The sequence below is a fragment of the Myxocyprinus asiaticus genome, chromosome 26 (assembly GCF_019703515.2).
Source record: "Myxocyprinus asiaticus isolate MX2 ecotype Aquarium Trade chromosome 26, UBuf_Myxa_2, whole genome shotgun sequence".
Classification (NCBI taxonomy): Eukaryota; Metazoa; Chordata; class Actinopteri; order Cypriniformes; family Catostomidae; genus Myxocyprinus; species Myxocyprinus asiaticus.
Genome location: NC_059369.1, coordinates 7,108,020 through 7,129,227, shown reverse-complemented (window position 1 = coordinate 7,129,227; position 21,208 = coordinate 7,108,020). Strand labels below are relative to the sequence as shown.

The window sequence follows — 21,208 nt, the reverse complement described above, 5'->3', positions numbered from 1 at the left end:
AAAGAATTCTTCAGCTTAATGGCAAACTTATGTATAAATATAAATAAAGAGTACATTTTAAAATGTATCTGTATATTTTGCCTCATTTTATTAATGTTATTTTAATCAATTAATGATTTGTCAAAATATAAATTCAGCATGAAATAAAACATTGCAGGAGTGAAGGAAGCAGTAAACTGGCATCTCTCTTTTGCCTGCTCGCTCACTCGCACTCTCTCTCTCCTGCACATGCTCCCTCTTCCAGCTCGAACGTCTTCCCAGCAGTGGATTATGGGCAATTAACCGTCATTTGATGTACACTCGAAATTATTGTGCATTGTGGGTAAGAATGAGTGAACAAAAGAAGGGAACAAGTGGCTCACTCAGAATTCGGACACCACTACAAAATGGCCAACACCTGAAATAGTTAGTGCACTATATAGTGGATAGGGGCGGTTTCGGACACGCTAGTGTGTTGTAATTGTCAGAGCAATTTTTCCCATGGGCTGCCATCGTCTTTGTTCTCTGTTGTGAACACAAAGAGACTTTATGCATTCAGGGTTCTGCTTCTCTCCACGCCTGCTTTCCACCAATTCACCCTCTATGCCGAATCCTACACGACTAATGAGAGTTTAATGTTTTCTTTGGTTCTTTTTTTGCCCATGGAACGGCTGCATTCTGCCACAAAGTTCCCGCCACATCCCACTTTTCCTTTGAAAAACTGCATTTAGGTCTTGCTTTTCTACCAAACACTAAAATCACCTTGGCGTGGGCATGAAAAACCTTTCCCCCCTTAAGTTTTACCACAGCAAACTTTCCTGCCAGAGTTCAGTGGGGGTAGACTCCAAATTCACATAGCAACAAGCCCTGTGCTATGATTGGACGGTGGCTTCCTGCCAAGCCGTGAATACAGTTTCCTGTCTGTCGGCCAAACAGAGAGTGTGTCTCTGTTTTAGGTAGCTGCTGAGGCTTTGTGTATGATTTTAACCCAATGGCTTGTCAACGTACACATTACACACATATGTTAAACTCTTGGGTGTGGGCTTGAGGGAACCATGGAAAAAGATCCAGAAACTCACAAACACATCAGCACACTCGACTACAAACAAGTAAAGATTTCTTGTATACTTACAGTGAGCTGAAAACAATTTGTTCTCTACCGTCGCCATTTAGCCTGAGCTTTTAATCATGTTCGCAAACAGTCATTAGGGATGTTACGTAAAGAGCTACGAGGGCCATACTATTCCATTTACAGAATTGAACAATTTTGTGGATCAGGGAACCGCCAGTACACAAGGGAAAAACAGGAGACTTCAACTGAGTGATGGGACAGAGGATAGATTAAAAATAATAATAATTGCAGGAATAGTTAAGCCAAAGTTTCTTTCTGCTGTGAAAGAAAAAAAGGAGATGTTTTGCAGAATGTCCAAGCTGCTGATTTCCAAACTGTCAAGCTCCAATAAGGGCAAAAAAGCCCCATTAACCCTAAAAAGGGCAAGCATTTAAAAGGTACCTATGTAAATTTATTCACTGATATTTTTCAACACATTAGGGCCCACATACATTTACATGACATTTTCTAAAATATCGCTTTTATTTTCATTTTTTTTCCTTCCCATTTTCATATTTATTTTATAGCTTGTAGAAATCATGAAAATAACATTGAAAAGATAGGAGCTTTTGCCTTCTCAAAAAATTATGCCTTTTTACCTTTAGATCGAAGATTGTGAGTTGATTCTAGACTTTATATACAAAGTCACATGACCTCAGTATATTCAGGGACCCCCTTTTCAATAACATTTGACCGACTCACGCATTGCTCCTCTCCCCAGCCTCCAGGATATGACTTATGCACTACATTCCAATTATTTCTTGAGGAACTTTTATTTTGACGCCATAATATTGCTGATATACAAAAATGTGTACGAAATGGCACTGCAAACAATTAGGCGCTAACAATTCAGCGGTATTTAGAAAAAATGAATAAAACATGTGATTCTTAACTGAAACTGTTCTCTCCTCCACCATGTTGAAAGTTTACATCGCCTCCCATCTCGGAAACTTCACAACTTCACAAAATTCCCAGTTTCCCAGTCATAAATATGACTTGGGGGTTGTTCATGTGACACTTCCGTGTGAGAAATTTGTATTTCCGATCATTCCAATAGCATGTGAAGGCAGCATAAACCTACAAGATCTTTCTTCATTGTTCCGCCAAAATTAAGGATAGAGGGTTTGAAATATTACTTTTTTATAATAAAATTCTAATATCCATATAATTATAATAATAATTTATTACTATGAGTAGTAGTTAGAGCTGCACGATTAATTGTTAAAAGATTGTGATCTCGATTCAGACACCCACGCAATCTCATTTCTACATGACAACGATTCTGCAATGAATATTTACGTTCCCATGGCATGCCTTTGTAATGCAATCAAATTTAAATTTAAAATTCACTTCAAGATGCATTTTTAAATGTTCATCTTTTAAACTTTATATGGCATATACAAAACACAGCACTCCTGCACGAGACTCTGAATAAACTAAAACCACTGCTAAGTGCCGTACGTTTGCGCTGCGCGTGGTAATGGTCAGTTGTGAAAGTTGCAGGATTGTGAAACAGAAAGTTTTTTTTTTTATTTAAAAGTTTTTAAATAATTCACTATAATAAAATTACGTCGCTGCTCCACCATAGTGAGTGAGAACTCTTAAGAGAGCCAGATCACGTAAACTTTGGAAATGGTGCATTATTATGGCAACAATGTAACAAAATGTTAATATATCCCATTTTAATATAGAAACGTATACTAAATACATTTATACATAGGGCTCGCATGACTACTCATTTATACAAGAATTTTGGCTTGTGCCGTATGTGAAAATTTATATTTTAAATATCCGCAGCGCTTTGCAGCGTGGTTCCTTTATGCTTTAAAAATTGTATTGTCACTTAAGCACAATTCCAAACATACTTAAACGCAAATACAAAGGACACACTTTGTGGATTCATGAATTTTCCATACAACAAGTGCAACTGTAATCATGTGATCTACAAATAGTCTCACTTGTCCCCTGTGATTTAATTGTCATCCGAATGCATGAGTTTTATCACAGAGGAGCCATGAAAATGTACTTTTACAGACGTTACCCTGAGAAACAATTGCCGTCTGAATAGGGCTTTTGTTTAATCCCCTTATGTCCAGGTTTTGTAAATCACTGAAATAAGCATTTTTCTTCAGAATCGTGAGAGAATCGTGATCTTTATTCTAAGCAAAAAAATCACGTGCAGCTCAGGGGGGCCTGGGTAGCTCAGTGGTAAAATACGCTGGCTACCACCCCTGGAGTTCGCTAGTTCGAATCCCAGGGCGTGCTGAGTGACTCCAGCCAGGTCTCCTAAGCAACCAAATTGGCCCGGTTGCTAGGGAGGGTAGAGTCACATGGGGTAACCTCCTCGTGGTCGCTATAATGTGGTTCGTTCTCGGTGGGGCGCGTGGTGAGTTGAGCGTGGTTGCCGCGGTGGATGGCGTGAAGCCTCCACACGCGCTATGTCTCCATGGCAACGCGCTCAACAAGCCACGTGATAAGATTCACGGGTTGACTGTCTCAGACGTGGAGGCAACTGGGATTCATCCTCCGCCACCCGGACTGAGGCGAATCACTATGCGACCACGAGGACTTAAAAGCACATTGGGAATTGGGCATTCAAAACTGGGAGAAAAAGGGAAGAAAAAAATACAAAAAATAAATAAGAAACGTGCAGCTCTAGTAGTAGTAGTCATAGTAGCAGTAAACATTTATAATTTCTGAGTTGACTGGGCTCCAAAAAAAGGAAAAAAAGAAATAATATAAAATAAAAATTCAAAGATCTTGCTCAGTTTTGTGACCAAAATAAAAGGCTCAAAAGTTTGAAAAAATAAAAAAAATTAAAATACAATTTTAATATCCAATATAATAATAATAATAATTATAATAAATTATAATAATTATACATTATAAATATTCTAGCTTATAAACATTTATTTATAAAAAATACTTATTTATGTTCTATTAAAGAGGACTCAAGTGCGAACACCCTAAAAGAGTGACTTTTAACTGGCTGCAGAGGGTGGGCAAAATATGATTTATTTTGAAGACAAAATAAATCTATTACTAGTATGTAGTTTTTGCACAACATGAGAGCTGCTATTTTAATGTGCTTTTTTTGTTTTTTTGTTCTTTTAGCCTTAATATCTAAGCAACAATATGAGAAGTTAAATGTTTACATATTGCAGTTCAAATTCGCAATCGCAATTTTTGGCAAAATAATTGCAATATCATTTTTGTCCAGATCGTGCAGCCCTAATTCCAAATTTCTGAAGGCATACAATAGCTTTGTGTGACTAACAGACAGAAATTTGATCCAAAAGTCATTATTCACTGAAAATCTCCCCCTCCACTCCAGCTCTCAAATCTCATCTGCGCTTCAGCATTTTCAAACATGGCATGATGCAATCGGTTATGAGAATGAATCATGTCTGCTGTCACTGACATCACACCTGCCGCATCTTCACATGGCAAGTTTGAAAATGCACAAAAGTGGATAAGGTTTCAGACTACAAAAGGAAGGAAAGATTTTCTTTTTGGCCTGTTCCTCTGAAAAAGCTATTGTGTGGCTTCAGAACACTTGAAATATAGAGTATGAGTTGTATGCTTTTAGGATCTCAACAGGCCCTTGTGACAATATGCTTTCAATGTATGAAAAAAAAAGAAAAAAAAAATAAGAGGAAAAAAAAAGTTTGAACATTCTGCTAAACATCTTTTGAGTTCCACAGAAGAAAATTATATGGGTTTGGAACAACATGAGGATGAGTAAATCATGACAAAATGTTCATTTTTTGGATGAACTACTCTATTAAGAGCATGTACAGTATACACACGTATGGCTACCTGTATCTGTAGGGCTGTATCTGTCTCAATAATGCCAGAAAAGCTCAATGATGAGTGTGAAAAACAACACTAGACCGCAACATGTGATCTGCAACATATGAGCAATGCCATCTGACTACATTTTAATTCTTTAAAATATTACACTGCTTTCATCTGCATCCAGAGAGTGACCTTGAGTAGGTAAGGTCGATTGTGGTCTGTTCAGACTGCTTTCATGAGGACTTGTTCATTCATTCAGAGTTTGAGTGGATGCTTGACCCCATCATGTCAAAGAGAATGAGGGATAGAGTAAAAGCATGAGATGAGAAACAATCTGTTCCAAAACCTAGTGAGCTGCCTTCTAAGGCAGCATCCTAACTCAAATGGAACCTCATCAGTGAGTCCGGACTCTACAGCTATGATGACTTAAAATGCTGTCTACATAGGCAGCTCACTAGGTTGTGGAACAGAGCTCCAGTGTGAGGGGTTTATGTGAGATATTGCAATAAATTATGTTTTTCATGGTGCTGCTGGTTATGCAACTGGATCAAATCAACAACACACACACTCCCAGACAACAAAACCCAGACAAAAGACACACAGAAAGGCTGTGGTTATGAGACAAAGAGAGTTTGAAGAGAATGACACAGACATCATTGTGAAACTAATAAATGTTCAGGGAGTGATACAATGTTAGAACTGTGTTGAATTCAGTTGAGTTGTTGAGTTACCTAACCTAAACCCAAATTACACCTCGAGGCAACACTAGATTTTCACACTTTCTGAAGAAAATGTGAGTGGTGCTTGCCCTTGCAAAACTTGCCACCATAATGTTAGGGTGTTGTGGGTGTTGCCAGGGCGTTGTGGGTGGTTGCTAAGGTGTTGTGGATGGTTGCCAGGGCATTGCTAGGGTGTTTTAGGTGGTTGCCAGGGTGTTGTGAGTGATTGTCATGTGGTTGCTAGGGTATTGTGGGTGTTACTATGTGGTCTTTAGGGTGTTGTGAGTGGTTGCCAGGGTGTTGTTATTTGGCTGTTAGGGTGTTGTGGGTGTTTGCCAGGGTGGTTGCTCTGTGGTTGGTAGTGTGGTCTGGGTGGTTGCCAGGTTATTGCTATGTGGTTGTTAGGTTGTTGTGGATTGTTGCCAGGACATTGATAAGTGGTTGCTAGGGTGTTGTGGGTATTGCCAGGTAGGGCTGGGCGATATGTAAAAAATATTGTGATATCCGATTACATCGTCAAACCACCTGCCGAGGGTCTGTGAATTCTTTTGCTTTAAAACTTTAATTCATTTGTTGAAACACAAAAAAATTAAGACATTTCTAAATTCAAATTTCACTTTAAACTAAATGAAAAAAGCATTAAAGTAACGAAGTGATCAAAAAATCTTATTTAACCACCTCCCCAAATCCAAACATTTACCATCTCAAACGGCTCCATTTGCCATCACGAAAGCATCCGTCAACGACAACAGGTGAAAAATTACTAATAGCCTACAGATTAAGAACTAAAGACACTAATAATCAAAATAAATAAGCCTAATAAATTCCCTTGTGTTCCCAAAATAATGCAGCCGAATGTGTGTTCTTATCGAATTTGTGTTTGTATTGTGTTTTGTTAATACAGTTAATGCTGCCTAAAGAAAAGAAAATAATACTACATTTTAGGTTCAAGGTGAACATGTCTTGTATTATTTTATGATTTAATCACTTATCATACTGTTTCTTTAATACAAAGATATACATTACTGAACCTGAAGAGTTGCGTTCACAACGCATGCTAACCGTGTGGAAATAAAGTGAACTAAACTCACAGCACCTCCTGAGATGATCTGAGATCATTTGCAGCATTCTCATAGACAACATTATTCTTGCAAACAGTTTTCAGATGAAATGAAAAAAAAAAAAAAAAGAGTGAAAACTCTTTACATGCGCTTGTTCCATGAGACACGAGACCTGTTCCAGCTCAGAATCAGAATTTCTCAAAATCATTGTGCGGATAAAGCCGCGTTTCCATCCCTTGCATTCAAAAGAACAAAATCTTCACTTCTGGGGAAATTGTATTGACTGTGTGACTCTTTTATTAATAAATAATCGCGGTTAAGGAGGCGCAGACAAAACACTTTAATGACTCGTTTCATGACTGGAAATGACAGCGCATCACAGTTCTGGGAGCACTATGTGTGTGTGCATTCCTCCATCATGACTTTGCGGTGTGGATCTATAAGATATTCTTTAAAAGTATCAATAAACCTGCTCTTTGGGGAAAAGTGCAAGTTTGTGTTTAACTTATTTGCTCTGCAAACTCTATGCAGGCTTTGGAATTTTAGGACATTTCAGAATGACCAGGGCAACAATTCAGCTGCGATGATTGGTCCGCTGGTTCGTCCAGTTATGAATGAATTATTCAGTCACGTGATTTTTTTGATGCGCATCTTGTATTCCTGTTAAATTTAATAGGAGTTTATTCGGTAAATGTGTTTCCATCATAGTTTATGACATTTCTTCTTATCGAATAAAAAAAATGTATCCACCTCAAGGGAGCGTATAAGTTTTCCATGAGTATTTTGGAGATTTTATTCGCATCTTGGTGTTTCCATCCAGCAGATTTTATGCGATATCCTAAAATGTGCATAAAAAAGCATTGATGGAAACAAAGGTTTGCATACCCTTGGAGAATTGGTAATATATGTACCATTTTTAAAGAAAACATGAGTGAGCAGGCAAAACACATTTCTTTTATTTCTTATGGGATTCATGTTCAACTGTAGGTTATAACAGAATGGCACAATCATAAAACAAAACATGGCAACAAAGAAAAAAATGAAATGACCCCTGTTCAAAAGTCTGCATACCCTTATTTCTTAAAGGGACCTATTATGCAAAATTCACTTTTACATGGTGTTTGAACATAAATGTGAGTCGGCAGTGTGTGTACACAACCACCCTACAATGTTAAAAGTCCACCCACTCCTCTTTCTTATATTTCTATTAATCTAAAACAGTGTCTCAAAATGACTGGTTTTTGTATCCGCTCAAAAGTGACATCACTTCAGAGCAGGCCACGCCCACGAATGGTGATGGACTCCACCCTATTATCAAAGATCCTCCCCTGAGTGATCTACACACAGTCCGCCATTTTTCTCTGCTGGAGCAGCTACAGTGAGAAGAATAATGTCTCAGCTTCGTAAGCGTCATAAGTGTTCTGTTGTTGGCTGTAAAAGTGAACATAAGAGTCTTCATGTACTCCCGGCGTCAGAGCCACTGAAGACGCAGTGGACAAGTTTTGTTTTTGAAGAAAATGTGCCCCAAAACATACCAAAATTCATGTATGTTTGTGCAAATCATTTTACACCGGACTTCTTTGTGAATGAGGATCAATATAAAGCAGGATTTTCAAATTTTTTTACTCTCAAGCATGGATCAGTACCAACTGTTCATGTTCCAGCTTTACATCCTGAAGATGTAAGTATCGCACTTTATATTTTGTGAATGTTTGCAAATCGCCTTTCCGAATGTGCTGGTTAGCTGATTCCACGGCTAATGCAGCTGAAGTTACCATTGTCTCTGATTGTATTCATGGAGACCAAACCTATGTCGTTATAGCTTGTTTGCACATGACGTCACGTCACTGCGTTGCTGTGGCGTGAAATGCAGATGGAGGGCAGGAAGTGATTTTCTACATAAGAAGCACTATCACAAACTCAAAATGCCTATGTTTTGCGTCATTTACGGTTGCTTATACATATATGGCTGAACTCCAGTATTTACGGTGTCAGTTATATTAGTTCTGATTTGTTGTTGCTATAGTATCCGAAGCACGAGCTGTAAAGGCACAGCCCTCTTCCGGAAAGTAGGCGGGGAGCAGCAGCTCATTTGCATTTAAAGAGACACACACGCAAACAGCGTGTTTTTGATTCCACCCAAAAAAGGCATTTACAACATGGTATAATAAATGATCCGTGGGGTATTTTGAGCTGAAACTTCACAGACACATTCTGGGGACACCTGAGACTTATATTACATCTTGTAAAAAGGGGCATAATAATACTGGGTATTGCCCCCTTTAGCATCAATGACAGCGTGCAGTCTTTTGTAATAGTTGTCTATGAGGCCCCAGGTGGTATAGCTGCCCATTCGTCTTGGCAAACTGCCTCAGGGTCATGCAAAGTCTTTGGTCGTCTTGCATGAACCGCAGGTTTGAGATCTCCCCAGAGTGGCTCGATGATATTAAGGTCAGGAGACTGTGATGGCCACTCCAGAACCTTCACCTTTTTCTGCTGTAACCACTGGAGGGTCAACTTGGCCTTGTGCTTAGGGTCATTGTCGTGCTGGAAAGTCCAAGAGCGTCCCATGCGCAGCTTTCGTGCAGAAGAATGCAAATTGTCTGCCGGTATTTTCTGATAACATGCTGCATTCATCTTGCCATCAATTTTCACAAGATTCCCCATGCCTTTAGAGCTCACACACCCCCAAAACATCAGTGAGCCACTGCCATGCTTCACAGTGGGGATGGTATTCTTTTCACTATAGGCCTTGTTGACCCCTCTCCAAACATAGCGCTTATGGTTGTGACCATAAAGCTCTATTTTGGTCTTGTCACTCCAAATTACAGTGTGCCAGAAGCTGTGAGGCATGTCAAGGTGTTGTTGGGCATATTGTAACCGGGCTTTTTTGTGGCATTGGCTTCTTTCTGGCAACTCGACCATGCAGCTCATTTTTGTTCAAGAATTGTTGTATTGTGCTCCTTGAAACAACCACACCGTCTTTTTCCAGAGCAGCCTGTACTTCTTCTGAGGTTACCTGTGGGTTTTTCTTTGTATCCTGAACAGTTCTTCTGGCAGCTGTGGCTGAAATCTTTCTTGGTCTACCTGACCTTGGCTTGGTATCCCAGAATTTTCCACTTCTTAATAAGTGATTGAACAATACTGACTGACATTTTCAAGGTTTGGATATCTTTTTATATCCTTTTCCATCTTTATAAAGTTCCATTACCTTGTTACGCAGGTCTTTTGACAGTTCTTTTCTGCTCCCCATGGCTCAGTATCTAGCCTGCTCAGTGCATCCACGTGAGAGCTAACAAACTCATTGACTATTTATACACAGACACTAATTGCAATTTAAAAAGCCACAGGTGTGGGAAATTAACCTTTAATTGCCATTTAAACCTGTGTGTGTCACCTTGTGTGTCTGTAACAAGGCCAAGCATTCAAGGGTATGTAAACTTTTGATCAGGGCCATTTGGGTGATTTCTGTTATCATTATGATTTAAAAAGGAGCCAAACAACTATGTGATAATAAATGGCTTCATATGATCACTATCCTTATATAAAAGACAGTTTTTTTGCATGATCAGTCATATTTTCAAAATCAGTGCCAAAATTTCACAATTTCTGCCAGGTATGCAAACTTTTGAGCACAACTGTATATGAGAATGCTTCAAATTCTGAAGATTCTGTTTATTGTCTATCAAATGTTCCTCATCTAAGACCACTCCAAACAGCCCCAGCAAAACCAGGAAGAGAGGAGGATCAAGCCTGCAGTACAGACACCACAACACAGGAGAAAACCTGGAGGTAATTGAGTCTTAAGGTCCAACATGCCCCAAATCAGTCTGAGCTCAACAAAAGAGCCAACAGCCTGCAGGAGCCATCAGCCACCTGTCTGAACTCTGTTGCTTATACACACACACACACACACACACACACAGGTTTGTTTCCCTATATAAGTGAGGACATCTCATATAATTCCCTTGATTTCATAGCAGGGTAATTATATTTTCTATCCCCTACCCCTAAACCTAACCCTCAAAAAAAGTAAAATACCTCCATATTGCTGCTTTGTGCTAAAATGTCGTGCAATAACATTAGTGACCTATCGCCACACAAGAGTGTGTTCACATTTTCCACAGTACACGATCAGCTGATTGCAGTGCGTGTATGTGTGACAGAGAGTATTTGAGATGCTGACAAACCAGGCCACCAGTGCAATTGATCCCTGTTGTCAATAGCAACAGAGGACATGTCAACATGTGACTGTGAAAAGAGCCATGCAGATCTGCTTTTACGGTGTTTTGCAGTACTGATTATCAAAGGATGGTAATTTACTGGTAATTTGAAGCAGAAGGGACAGATGTGCCCTCAGGCACACAGTCTGGGAGAAAAACTGCTAAAAGTTACCCAAGACATCATCAAACCTCAGCGTGAACCAGACCTGAGTGAAAAACTTCCATAACAGCCATTCTAAGGAGTCACACCATGTTTCTAGTGACAGGGCGGGTTTAGAGGTTTAGTTTTACCACCTAAACCTCAACATAAGCTTCCAGGACAGAAATAAACAGTGCTCAATCTCTGCCTTTGTTCCACTGTGGTTTTATAGAGGTTTTGGAAGCTGGTCCTATGAGCTCTGAGCTTTTGTGGAAAAGGTCCCAAAAGGACAAAGGATCAGCAGAGAAGGGCGCATACTAGCACAGACCTGAGCACATGCATGAAAAGATAATTAGCTGTCTGACAGGTTATTTAAAAGTATAGTTCACCCAAAAATAAAAATTCTGTCATTTACTCACCCTATATCCTAAATCTGTATGCCTTTCTTTTTCCACGGAATGCATAATCCAAGCTGCCGCATTGTGATTGGTTACAAGACATGCGAGAAGCAAAAGCGTTCAGCTTCATTGACGACAAACCTGACACAAGTTTAAGGGTGTGTTCACACTTGTAGTTCAGTTCTCTTGGTCCGGACCAAAAAATAAAATTATACCTTTAGTCCTGGTTCGTTTAGCGTTCACATTTTTAACACCGAACCTAACAATACAAAACAAAAGGCATCAGGAAAAAGTCACAACCTGATTGGACAGCTTTTATGACGTTTATTTTGCGACAGAACTTGCCAAACATCCAAAACAATGCTGGCTGCTGGGCCAATTGCGCTCGCTAGATTTATATATGTATATGGTGGTATTTTTACCAGCTGAGAACAAACAAAGAGCTAATAAAATGTGTAAAGGAGTCAAAACAGCACCAGGAATTCCTCTGCTGTACACACAAACGAAGATATGCTGTAAGGATGGCTGACGGCGGTTCCGACGCCTGTACCGAACTATAATGGGCAACATAACTCCTATGATGAGAAGAACCAGATATGAGATATGCTTGAGGTCAGTATTAGGCAAATTACTTCCTGCTTTTGGTCCGTTTAGACGTCTTTGGTCCATATTGGATTCATATATCAATCGAACCGCACCAGAGTTTGTTTGGAAGTGGACCGAGACCCACTATTCAGGTGGTCTCGGTCCGCTTGTTTGGTGCGCACCAAAGTTCGAGTGACATCGTTCACACTTGTTCAAATGAACCGCACTAACAGAGCAATCGCACCAGAGTTCGTTTTAATTGAACCGAACCTGCCAAGTGTGAACACACCCTAAATATGCTTATGCGATAAGATACAGTGGAAGATTTTCAGTAAATAGCGATTTAAATGTCAGTCTGTTCCTCACAAATAGGCATTTCAGTTTCTGCAGTAAATACAGGGTGGACACGTTGTAATGAACGATTTCTCCGATAAGATAAAATACTTTTTCTGTGATAAAAGCATACTGGTCTTCATGTCATAATTCAATATTCCCTCATAGGAATAGATTGTTGCTGTAGACAGACAGCATTTGTAATGTACACTTATATGGGTCACTAATCGTGTCATCAGAGAAATCAAATGTGAAAAACAGATATGTTGTAGGCTGTTACACAACTTGCCTTTGCATACATTTGTCCTTGCCGTTGTGTCAAGACAACCTATATATCCACTGAACATGTGTCCTAGAATTCCCATCCCATGAGGGAAAATCTGACTCAGGCTACCAGAGCTGGGATTAAATCAAGTCTTGATTGATTGAGCTTGGCATAGGACTTGCAGCTACTTTAGTTGTCCAAAGAGGCACTGTGCTTAGAGACGTAATTAATATCTTACCGTAGTAAATCATGAGTGTCTTATTACCTAATACAGTGTGGGAGGATCTGAGGAGATGTTTTAAACTCACAAGAGCTCATCAAAGATGAATTTCAGGATGTATCAGAGATAAATTCAGACTTTCTCTAAGTATGCTTTAAGAGTTGTACTCCCCACCCCATCCACTGTTCTTCTTCATGCTAGCTTATTTAAAAAAAGAGCAGCAGAGACGCAGCAGACGGTGGAAAATCTTAGCGTGAACCAATGTTGTTTACCAAAGCACACTCACTGAGCTGAAAAATTAATATGAAACTAATTATCTGCACAGCTTTTAAAATACAACTCCATTTTAATGCAGATTTTTGCCTTGATATTAAGGTTGATAGATTTTAAAGATCCAATTAAATTGAAATTGGAGTCCATATGTTTCAGCTTTGACGCCCTCGAAATGCTAGTTAAGCAGCAACAAGAAACATAATAAATAATATTACTTTTGGTCAAACGTTTTGCTGCCGAAATCCATCTGTGCTTACTGAAATTCAATTCACTGCCCCCAGTGGCCGAAGCTGGAAGTGTTGTTGGGCAAATGGGCAGGTGTGAGCTCCAGTTTCCCCAAGTACTGTAGGTATAGCTGCAGGCCAGAGACCTCCAAATGGGGGTGGAATCTCCAAAAAAAGTGCGGGGAACTACAAAAGGGGGCGGTGTTACTCCAAAAGGGGGTTGTGCCAACTCCAAAAGGGGGCGTCACTTCCACTCAAGGTTAAGGTTAGGGCTCCATATTTCTTTAATAGCGGTTTGGAGCTCCCGTCCCCTTTTGGAGCAACGCCTGCAGCTATACCCTTCTTAGTTTCCTGGGGAAATGTCCACAGAGTGGAGCCAAAAGCAAGTTGTTTTTAGTTATAAATGATAAATGTAATACAGTCACTAGTAATGCATATGTTATTAACCCTAGTACCTAACCCAAACCCTAAACCTAACCATCAGTAGAGTTTTAACTTAATTTTAATGCAAAAATGCAGCGTGACTACATCCTACTGGTTCACGCAGGACCAAAACCTGCATCTCCGAGGTTGTTCGAGCAACGTGCTTAAAGTGCCACAAAAGGAAAATGTGATTTTGGTTCAATGGATGAAAACGTATGTAATGGGGAAAGGTGCTAGTCAGTAATTCGGCAGTATGAGGTTGATTTCAGAGCACATGAATATTTTGAAGCTCCATGGTCGACTTCCCGTGTGATCATGCTGACTGTGCATAGTATACATACTATTTACTGCAGAAATATTGCGATTAGTATGGTAGCATGGTATTTTGATCATAGCCATGGTTTTGCCAGACTGATGTAAGCTAAAGACAATTGGTCATTTAAAAAAGGACAAGTCCTATGGTATGTTTACAAAAGATAAAATAAATAAAATTAAATGTGTTAATATGAATTTAATTAATTAATTTTAATTAATAATATTAATTAATATTTTAGTAACATACCAAGTTAGAAGGTCCCCTGTATAATTAACATTTGATTAGAATTTCTTTTATACATAATCAAAATGGACATGATAACTGAAATTTGCCCAAATGAATCGGATTTGAAATCGAATAGAAAAATCTCTATCAATAACCAGTCCTAATTAAAAAGCAGTGCAGGTCGGAAGTCAGAGGATATATTATATGATGTACCATCCAGTTACTCGACCGTGCTATAGGGAGCACAATGTTTCATGTGTCCTCAAAAAGGACAACACCGAAAAAGATTGTAATTGATGATGGAACGCAAAACACAAGACAAGATGCCATTGCAAATTGCAAATGAAATGGCATTCATTAAATTTGCATAGCAGCTCTACTGCCATGTCCTGCTAGAGTTATATTAGAGCAGTGGAGGTGTTCAGGTGTGGTCGAGTTGTGTTAGGTATACAGCTTGTACACGCACCAATAATAGAAACGCCCAGAGCGAGTGATTACACCAACAGAGAGAAAAGCTACAGGTCCAGATGGTCTCCTCTCTTCAAGCTGGGTCTACTGTGCGCGCAGTTCTGCTCTGGTCTAGGAACGGTTTCGCCTGTCCTGAACCTGCCCTTCACCATGCAGTGAGAGTGATCTGAACTGATCACAGCTCTGCTTCCAGCACTAAGTCACAGTGGCCATCATGAAAGATCACAGCCAAACAGGAACTAATGTCATCCCCCCCCCCCCCCAACCCCAACCCAGATGAAAGAGCAAATGGTCATGCGAGAGGCAGATTACGTAAGTCTCACTGTTTCCACACTCCATAGATGCTATGGAGGACAGCATCACAGAGCCTGTCATCGGTATAAACCCTTTAAATACGGCAATGGTTCAGAGAAACATTTTATGTTTATATATATATATATATATATATATATATATATATATATATATATATATATATATATATAAGGTTTATTAACTTATAAACAGTACTGATGTTTATTTAGCTATTTGTTTTATTTTTATTTATTCTTTATTTAAATGGTCAACAATTGACTTATACTAACCATACAGTACTGATGTTTATTAAGCTATTTATTGCTCAAAAATTAGCTATATCGGCCACCATATCGGTAATCGGTGAATTTTCCCTCTCTAAAATCGGTATCGGTTGGGCTCTAGTTAACAGTACATTTAGAAGTGCAAAGCAGATTTTTGTAGTCCCAGTAGGCTGGTATCAACATGATATAATTTAATGATACAATACTGAACTATAAAACACATACAGAACTAAAATGAGAGCCTGTGATTCCTGAACAACATGATCACACGGGAAGTCGGCATGTTGTTTCCGAGAGTTCCAGTATCCTAGGATCACATTAGGCCGACTTATCGACAAGCACAATATAAGAAATTTTTGCATCAGCTTAAGTGCATTTACCTTCCCTTGGCGTGACCGTCAGTAGCGTGGAAGACCTGGGTTCGGATCACACGTTGAAGCCAAGAAGTAATCTTATTCACATAATCAGTGACGAGTGCGATTCAGAGGTTGCATTTTCCCCTCTAACATTACGTTTACTCCACTGAAGGTTAGGTTTGGGAGTTCAGTTTATAAAACATGCATTCCTCTTCACTGTATTACAGCCTGTATAAATGAAAACAACTTGTTTCACAACTCGCTTTTGGCGCCCCTCTGTGGACATTACAACCGGAAAATGGAGCTTGCACTTGCCCATTCGCCAAACAACACTTTCCGATTTAACCACTAGAGGGAGTGTTTGCATTTCGGTAAGGCTGATTTTAGCTATAAAAAAAAAAAAGTCAATCTACTTTTTCCAATTTCACTGTGAGATACATCTGGCCTGAAATGTGGACAGTGTGTTTTATTATGGTAAATTTCTGGCAACCACATCTGCCAGTTTTTTTTCCCCCATAAATTTACCAGAATTAATTTGACTCTTCTCTGCACATTTCGGCCCTTTTGTGGCCACCTCTTTTAAAAAAAATTTTTTTTAAATATCTTAGAAACAGCACTGCATAACAGTAATGAGAACTAGAATGGAAATTGTGCTTAATAACATCACAATGCAATAGTCTTAAAAATAATCTTCTGAAAAAAAAATCTTAAAAATAGGCTTCATTCATCTGCAAAATACATTTCCTTAATTTCTTTCTTTTGATTTTGGGGTGAAATGTGACCTGGACATGTTTCTGAGAGATTTCGTGAGATTCCCTTATCTGGATTTGCTGTGTACATACTAGATTCAAGAAAACCCTGAAAACTGCACCGATAAGCTTTACAAACAATGCCTGGTGTTCTCACCAAGGACTTTAAACCTGGCTGATGATGACCTGTGAATTGGTGAAAATCTAACCCCTGCTAAGACAAAACCCAGAGCAAACAATGTGCAAACTAGCAACCATTAACACGCCGAATTTCCCTTTGAATGGGGTGTATACACCACACACGTCCCTGCTCCGCCCAGCCCAAGGGAAACCGTGTCATAACAAACAGCTGTTCGACAACCCAAACACTCACAGCTGACTCCTGCAGGCCTGCTCGAACTGGATATACCAGAAACCTGACGAAATATGACATCATCTCTCAGTGAAACCCGTTTCCACATGGCTTTCACAATGCAGAGTTCCTGGATCTACAAGTGCTCCATCTCATGACATCACAGACAATCATATTTCATTACACATAAAAGACTAAATCATTTTAGTGTAGCTGCCATTAAACCCTCATAATAGCCATAATGTGCTTTTAATCACAATCAAGGCAGATATTCAACATTACTCCTCAGTCAAGTGCTATCAAATCAAATGTGCAAAACTACGGATTTTCAAAATCATCCTGTCGATGCATTGCCTAAAGGACTAGTCAACTAAAGGCTAGGGTATACTACGGTTTTCCGCATGCCAAAGTATACTCAAAGTATACTATTTTACCCTTCTCTGTATACTCAAAGTATACGTCATACAGATGCGTTTGCCGCATGCGCACTACAACTTCTTTGTGATACTCTTTGGCACGGTCAATGACAGGCGCATGAGAGCAGACTGTCCGCATGTCTAGAAAAACTAGGCTGCACGAAGACAATCTGTACGTACTTTGCTGATGACAAAATTTGTGACAAAGTTTCGGGTTCACCTGATCCCAATCATACACGTTTCTTTACACAGGACGTGTAGCTGCGTTCAAAAACAACTAGATGGGCGGGCGGGGGGGGGCTGGGTAGCTCAGTGGTAAAAGGCGCTGGCTATCACCCCTGGAGTCGTGAGTTCAAATCCCGGGGTGTGCTGAGTGACTCCAGCCATGTCTCCTAAGCAACCAAATTGGCCAGTTGCTAGGGAGGGTAGAGTCACATGGGGTAACCTCCTCGTGGTCGCTATAATGTGGTTCGCTCTCGGTGGGGCAAGTGGTGAGTTGTGCATGGATGATGTGGAGAATAATGTGAAGCCTCCACACACACTAGGTCTCCGTGGCAACACGCTCAACAAGCCACATGATAAGATGCACAGATTCACATCTCAGACACGGAGGCAACTGAGATTCGTCCTCCGTCACCCAGATTGAGGCAAATCACTGTCTAACAGCTAATGCTCAGTTTTATTTAGCTAATTAAAACACCACTGCCTAAAATATCCAAAATAAAAAATATAAAATACAAAAATCTAGATGAAAACCTCACTAATCAATTGGTCAGTTGTTGGGCCATTGAGTCCCATCCCTAATCAAAACAAGCAAGGATCAGTGCTAAATCAATAATGCTGAGCAAGAAAAAAAGCGTATGTGTTTACTATGTCCAACTAGAGCTGTTTATTGGTGTCAGCTCCGGCCGAATTGATTTTCAGCCCAGATAGAGTCCAAGGGAAGCCACGTGATACTGTTACATGTCTGAGTTTATGGTGAGTGTCACGCTAGTGCCAGAAACAAGAGAGTCCCTGCTCAAAAACACTCTGGCACAGAACCCTTGATATATGAACTCTTAAAAGAGACACTCCAAATGATGTGGAAAGAGTTTGCAGCATTGTTTTAAGTTCTAGAGTAGAGGGAAGAAATCAAGACGGCTGGAAGTGAACAACTTGCTATTTCCATTTGTGGAACAGTATGTTCCAAATAACAATAGCACAGAGGGGATGTCATATCTGCTTCAAAACAGACTTCTAATGGCAGTCAACTCTGACTATATTAACCAAACCGAACCAGAGGGCTCTAATTCACAAAGAGAAATCCAACTGATTTTAAAGACACCAAAGGAATGGAGTCGTTTGCGCTGTTTTAGATGTATGTTTTCGTGACAAAATTGTGTTGCAACTAAAACAAATTGGCTAGCTGAGGTTGTTTGTTGGCTTTTGTAAACTGACAGCTTTGGCTGCAGCAGTAGGGGCAAACCACAGTCACAGGGTCAAATTACAAGCAAACACAACTCCAGCCTTTCCAAACATGAGAGCTTAGAGAACCAAGATTACAGCAGTTATGTGCAGATGGTCTGGCAGGTCCGAGATCATATAAATACTGTGGCTTTATTAAAAGATGCTGTTACATTTCACATGTGCTGAGGGTGCCCTTTGAGAATGACATGCGGTAGCCTACATTTCTCACCTTTGTATCTAGTGAAAGAGAGACAAAAGGGGGAGGGGGAGGGGGGGGGGAGATAATGTCATGCAAATCCAGACAAAATGCCTACTCACTGAAATAAGTTCAACTCTATTCACTGTTAGCGGAGTTATTCATCTGATCTATTACATTTTCAGAAAGCAATGGGCCCTATCTGATATGATCATATTCAACCCAGAAAAACAAACAAACAAAAACAACATAAATTTGTACACAACAAAAAAACAAAACATATTCCCAACAAAAACAACCATGTACCCAGCCAAAAAATAAACGTTTAACCAAACAAAACAAACCAGAACCCAACAAAAACAAACATATTCTGAATCCTAACAATAAAAAACAAACAAACAAACAAACAAACATGTACACAAACAAAACAACCCTGTTACTAGCCAAAAAACAAACCTGCATTTAAACACCTAATATATACCCAAAACAAAAACACGTGCACAAACAAAACCATACCAACAATATACAAACCTATACCCAAATTAAACAAACCCCTTACCAACAAAAACAAACATATACTCAAACAAAACAAACATGTCCCCAACAAAAACAAACATATTCCTAACATTAAAAAACATAAATTGTACCCAAGCAAAACAAACCCATACCCAACAAAAAAATATGTACCCAAACAAAACAAACGTGTAACCAAACAAACCCACTGCCAACAAAAAACAAACATGTAGCCAAACAAAACAAACATGCCCCCCCCCCCCCCCCCCCAAAAAAAAAAAACTAATCTTTAGCTGACCAAAACAAACCCATACCCAACAAAAAATCTGTACCCAAACAAAACAAACGTGTGCAAACGAATAGAAAACAAACACAACATGCAGGGCACACACACAGCTGATCCAGGATGCTTTGTTCCCTTCAGAAAGCGGGAGAAAGCGACGATGGCTGCTTACTTACGCATTCACAGCCAAATAAATAGCGTTACAATGTATCAGCATTGCGCACGCACAAACATGAAACAATGTAACTAAAACACATACCGCAGCACTGTTGCGTCACAATCACCATCCGCTCACAGACTGATGACATTCAAACACACTCTTTCACTGATCAAGCAAACGGTGTTTTTTGTTTGTTTGTTTTTTTTTTTACCTCTGTCGGGTTTCATGTTGATCACAGACACGGCGATGCCTTCCAGGACGCCTGCGCTCCGTCTTCCGTCCTCGGATCTTGGTTGAGACTTTAAAACTCGTCCCTTAGACATTGGTTAGCTATCGATCTGGCGCACAGCCATTCGGATATAACTGATCTGAGATGGTTAGATCAAATAAGCTGCTGTATGCTAGTCTAGTCAATCAAACCCTCAGCTATATATCTCAGACGTCCGATGCCAGTCGCCTCATTGCAGCAGTGCCACTGATCAGCTCAAATGTAATGCCACTTGAGACACATCAAGCCCCTCTGGATAATCATCACCAACCCCCCCAAACAGCTCGATCAGACTCCAACATCATCTCCAGACAGGAGAAACGTTACGTGGCTGTTTGGAGTCTGATTTCGACCAAACAGAAGTGTCTCATAGCTATAAAACCCCTTCTCGAGCACTCGTTCATAAACCAGCAGAATAACAAAAAACACTGAATGTCTCGTGAACTCTGAGCGACTAGTTCGGCAGAAAACAGCGATGACAAACCGCACAACAGAAGTTGAGAAGCTGTTCGCGTTGATCTGCAGGGACAAAGCTCATGTTCTGTGTATGTATCTTTCTCTCTGCTTGTCAAAACAGATGCAGGAGGACAGCCTCTCAGTCATGTGTCCCAACAACAACCCGCCCCGCCTACTCGGCCCTACGTCACTTCCGCCCAGCGGCGCTAGCGTGAACTCGTTGCCAAGGCAACGCGTAAAAGTAACCCACTTAGCCTGAGCACATTTAGCTTTACTGGGTCTAAGGTGGCCCACTTTTGTTCACACTTCTCAAGATTTTTTATGTCAAGCGTGGCTAGTTATACGTTAACTTGAATAACAGATGTGTTGCAAAATGTAATCGTTTTATTTTATCGTGTATCTTTTTTATTATTATTATTATTTGTGCTTAAATACATTGACATTGGCCTAGAGAGAGAGAGAGAGAGAGAGAGAGAGAGAGAGAGAGAGAGCGAGCAAGACAGACAGTCCGACTAAGCTGATCCACCAATCAGAACATTCATTTCAGACGCGATTAGATATTTGCTAACCAATAATATTTTCTGTTTCAGTAAGGGGCGGGACATTTCCAGCCTCTGATGCATAAACATCCCTGGAGTAACCATAATTTGAACTGCAAATTTATTTCCCTGCTCA

The 21,208-nt window shown here is 39.9% G+C and overlaps 1 protein-coding gene across 1 annotated transcript in view; it reads right to left on the bottom strand.

The window, feature by feature from the left end:
• The window catches only part of LOC127417021 (protein FAM214A-like), a 58,640-nt gene extending 37,983 nt beyond the window's left edge, over positions 1-20,657 (bottom strand). The window contains exon 1 of the mRNA XM_051656705.1: positions 20,021-20,657. Within this exon, the coding sequence (XP_051512665.1) occupies positions 20,021-20,132 (112 nt within the window). The 5' untranslated portion in view covers positions 20,133-20,657. The remainder of the gene's footprint in view (positions 1-20,020) is intronic.
• Between the last annotated feature and the right edge of the window lie 551 nt (positions 20,658-21,208).